Raw genomic sequence first — 2,903 nt, 5'->3', positions numbered from 1 at the left:
TGTCCTTCCCCCGCCCTCCCCACGCGGTCCGGACTCACCTGCATCCAGGAACTTCCCAGATCCCCCTTCTTCACCAGGAGCCCAAGCCGGGGGCCCACACAGACATGGGGGAATGTGTCTTGGGAGCTGGGCTTAGGGAAGGCTTGTCTGAAAGAGCGACACCCAGAGCAAGGCCAGCTGTCCGTGCTGATGCCGTGTGCCAGGGGCCAGTTTGCGGCTCCTCCAGTCCCAAACCTGCAATAGCTCCTCCTTTCCTTCCAAAAACACCCCAGTTTGGTTTTTTGTTTTGTTAATCCTCACCAGAGGATATTGTTCCATTGATATTTAGAGGGAGTGGAAGAGAAAGGGAAAGACAAGAAATATTGATGTGAGAGAGACATCGATCGGTTGCCTCCTGCACAGGCTGGGATCAGGAACCTGGCTGGGAAGGGCCGGCAAACCAGGTACATGCTCTAGACGGGAATTGAACCCGGGACCCTGCAGTCCGCAGGGCGGCGCTCTAGCCACTAGACCAAACGCGCTAGCGCCCCAGTTTGGTATTTAAGGCCCTTTACCACTTGCCTAATTGTAACTCCTCTGGCCTCCCCTACCCCAGACCCGTGGCCACGCCCACCAGAGCCGCCCACTTCACATCGAGGTGCCAAGGGCGAGCGGGGCAGCAAGAGCGCCCCGAACGCCCACGGCCGGGCCCGAGCGGCCGCCCACGGGGCCCAGGGAACTTCTGGGAGCAGCGAGTGGGAGGACGAGCAGGCCGAGTATTCTGACATCCGGAGGTGAAACCGGAGGCCTGGCCGGGAGACCGTTCCTCCACGCCGTCCATTTTCTTCTCTGTGGACATTCCAGAACATTTGCCATTACAGAGGGGGATGCCCCGCGCAGGATCTGGAGGGGACTGCGGGCTGGATGCAGGTGTGTGTTGGCGGCATGAACAGGTGCGGTGGAGACTCCCCAGGCGGCGGCGAGGTCCGGCGGAGCCCACACTTGCGCCTTGAGAAGCGAGCACGCCACGTGCGCTCCCCGTGGCTTTGTCTTCTCTCCATCCGTGGAGCACTGGACGCGACCTGCGGCTTCCTCTGCCGGGGGTGGCGGTGGGCACCCTCCCACACTCCCCGGGGCTGGACCAGGCACTTGGGAGCAGCGGATCCAGTGCAGGAATGGACCTGAAGATCTCGCAGGGGCTGAGCAGGGTGGAGAGGAGGCAGGGGCCGTGTGGGTGCCGGTGCCAAGTGGAAGTGGAGTTTCTTGCATGGGACCTGGGGGTCTGGAGCTGCTTTCCGGGGGGAAGGCGGGAGGGCAAGGGTTCTCAGTGTACCGTCTGAGCCATTGTTCTGACTGGGGCAACCCTGCCCGAGGGCGTTGCCCCTGTGTGTGTGTATTTTAACCACTGCTTCGAGTCTCGATGTCACTTTTTATTTATCTAGTTACATCTACATATCTGTCATCTAAATAAATGGCTTTCACACCAAGCAACTGGGTCATTAAAACCAGCTCAGAGGAAAAACAGACAAGAGGCGCAGCCCATCTTTGGGACTGGTTGGTGTGTGTTTTTTTTTAACTCCAGAGCCACGTCACTGTACATCTTACTGCCTGGTGGGGCTCGTAACCACTCAGGGCGACCCCCACACACGGAGAATCTGCCCTCAGCATCTCAGCATCTCCCCGGGACCCCCGCCAGCCTGGATGCCGGGAGGCCACGCTGCGAAGCTGGCCCCTCCACGCTGGAGGATGGATGAGGAGGGAGAGGAGTGAGGCCGCTCGCTAATTCCCATTGGGGAACGCCGGCCTTTCACACACACGGAGGGGCGGCCAGGCATTTGGAGGGCCAGGGCTCTCCAGATCGGGATTGGCCGCGCTGCAGCGAGGAAAGGAGGCAGCATGAACCGAAGACAGGCGGGAGGAGGGACAGAACCGAAACTCCCCGGAGGAATGGATCGGAACCATTTCTTGCAGCTGCTTCCAGTGTTTCAGACAGAACCCTTCTCTTTCCTCCGCGGACGGGCGAGAGTGAAAGGTTGTCCCTTCAGCAGCCAGCCCTCCACCAGGCGCCCCGCTGGCAGGCGGGGGCAGGGTTCTGGGCCAGTCCTTCTAGAGCAGATCGCAGGCCTTTTCTGTACCGCTCCCCAGAGGCAATACCCTGACCTCAGCTTGGCGGGGCTGCGGGTTTCTGTCGCCGCCTCTCAGCTCTGCCACGTGGCACGAAAGCACACATACCCGGCGACACATCGCAGGCCGGGCTCCGCGCCAACACCAGGCAACAGGCGCCCGACTGGATCCGGCTCGTGGGCCTGGGCTGGCGGACCCGTTCCAGTGAACGGGCAAAAAAACATGCATCCCCCATTTCTGTCAGCTCCCAGCTCGCCCTGCAAGCAGCTCAGGCCAGAGATAAGCACACTAAATGGACCCACTCCAAAATGCCTGGCTGCAGGGAACACCCTGGCCCAGAGCACAGCTGACGTTTTTTACCCCGATCGTTGCTGCCGGGACTCGGTGCCGGAGGGTCAACCCCCCCAATCTTTAATGACCCGTGTTGGGTGTTTGTTGGGGGGAGGGGGGCGAATTGCTGGAGAAGCACCGAGAAAGAGCTGGAGCTGCAGAAAGCAGGGGCGATGGTGCACTTAATCCGGCTCTGCCCGCGGGCGGGGGGAGGACCGTGTGTCAGGCTCTGCCATGGGAACCGAGCGGACACCGTGGCGGCTCATGCCACCGGCCGGCAGCACGCTGACTGCGCTCCTCACGTCACCGGGAGCTGAGGCAGCGCCTTCTCCCTCGCTGCTGGGGCAGCTGTTCACGTGTTACCGAGAAAGAGCTGGAGCTGCAGAAAGCAGGGGCGATGGTGCACTTAATCCGGCTCTGCCCGCGGGCGGGGGGAGGACCGTGTGTCAGGCTCTGCCATGGGAACCGAG

At 61.5% G+C, this 2,903-nt stretch overlaps 1 protein-coding gene across 1 annotated transcript in view; it reads left to right on the top strand.

Moving 5' to 3' along the window:
* Positions 1–1,466, top strand: part of STC2 (stanniocalcin 2) — a 33,699-nt gene extending 32,233 nt beyond the window's left edge. Inside the window, exon 7 of the mRNA XM_015565140.1 lies at positions 596–1,466. Within this exon, the coding sequence (XP_015420626.1) occupies positions 596–777 (182 nt within the window). The 3' untranslated portion in view covers positions 778–1,466. The remainder of the gene's footprint in view (positions 1–595) is intronic.
* Positions 1,467–2,903: the final 1,437 nt, after the last annotated feature.

The sequence above is a fragment of the Myotis davidii genome, unplaced genomic scaffold, assembly GCF_000327345.1.
Source record: "Myotis davidii unplaced genomic scaffold, ASM32734v1 scaffold399, whole genome shotgun sequence".
Taxonomy (NCBI): domain Eukaryota; kingdom Metazoa; phylum Chordata; class Mammalia; order Chiroptera; family Vespertilionidae; genus Myotis; species Myotis davidii.
The sequence above is the reverse complement of the archived record's forward strand: the minus strand, read 5'-3'. Positions and strand labels throughout refer to the sequence as shown.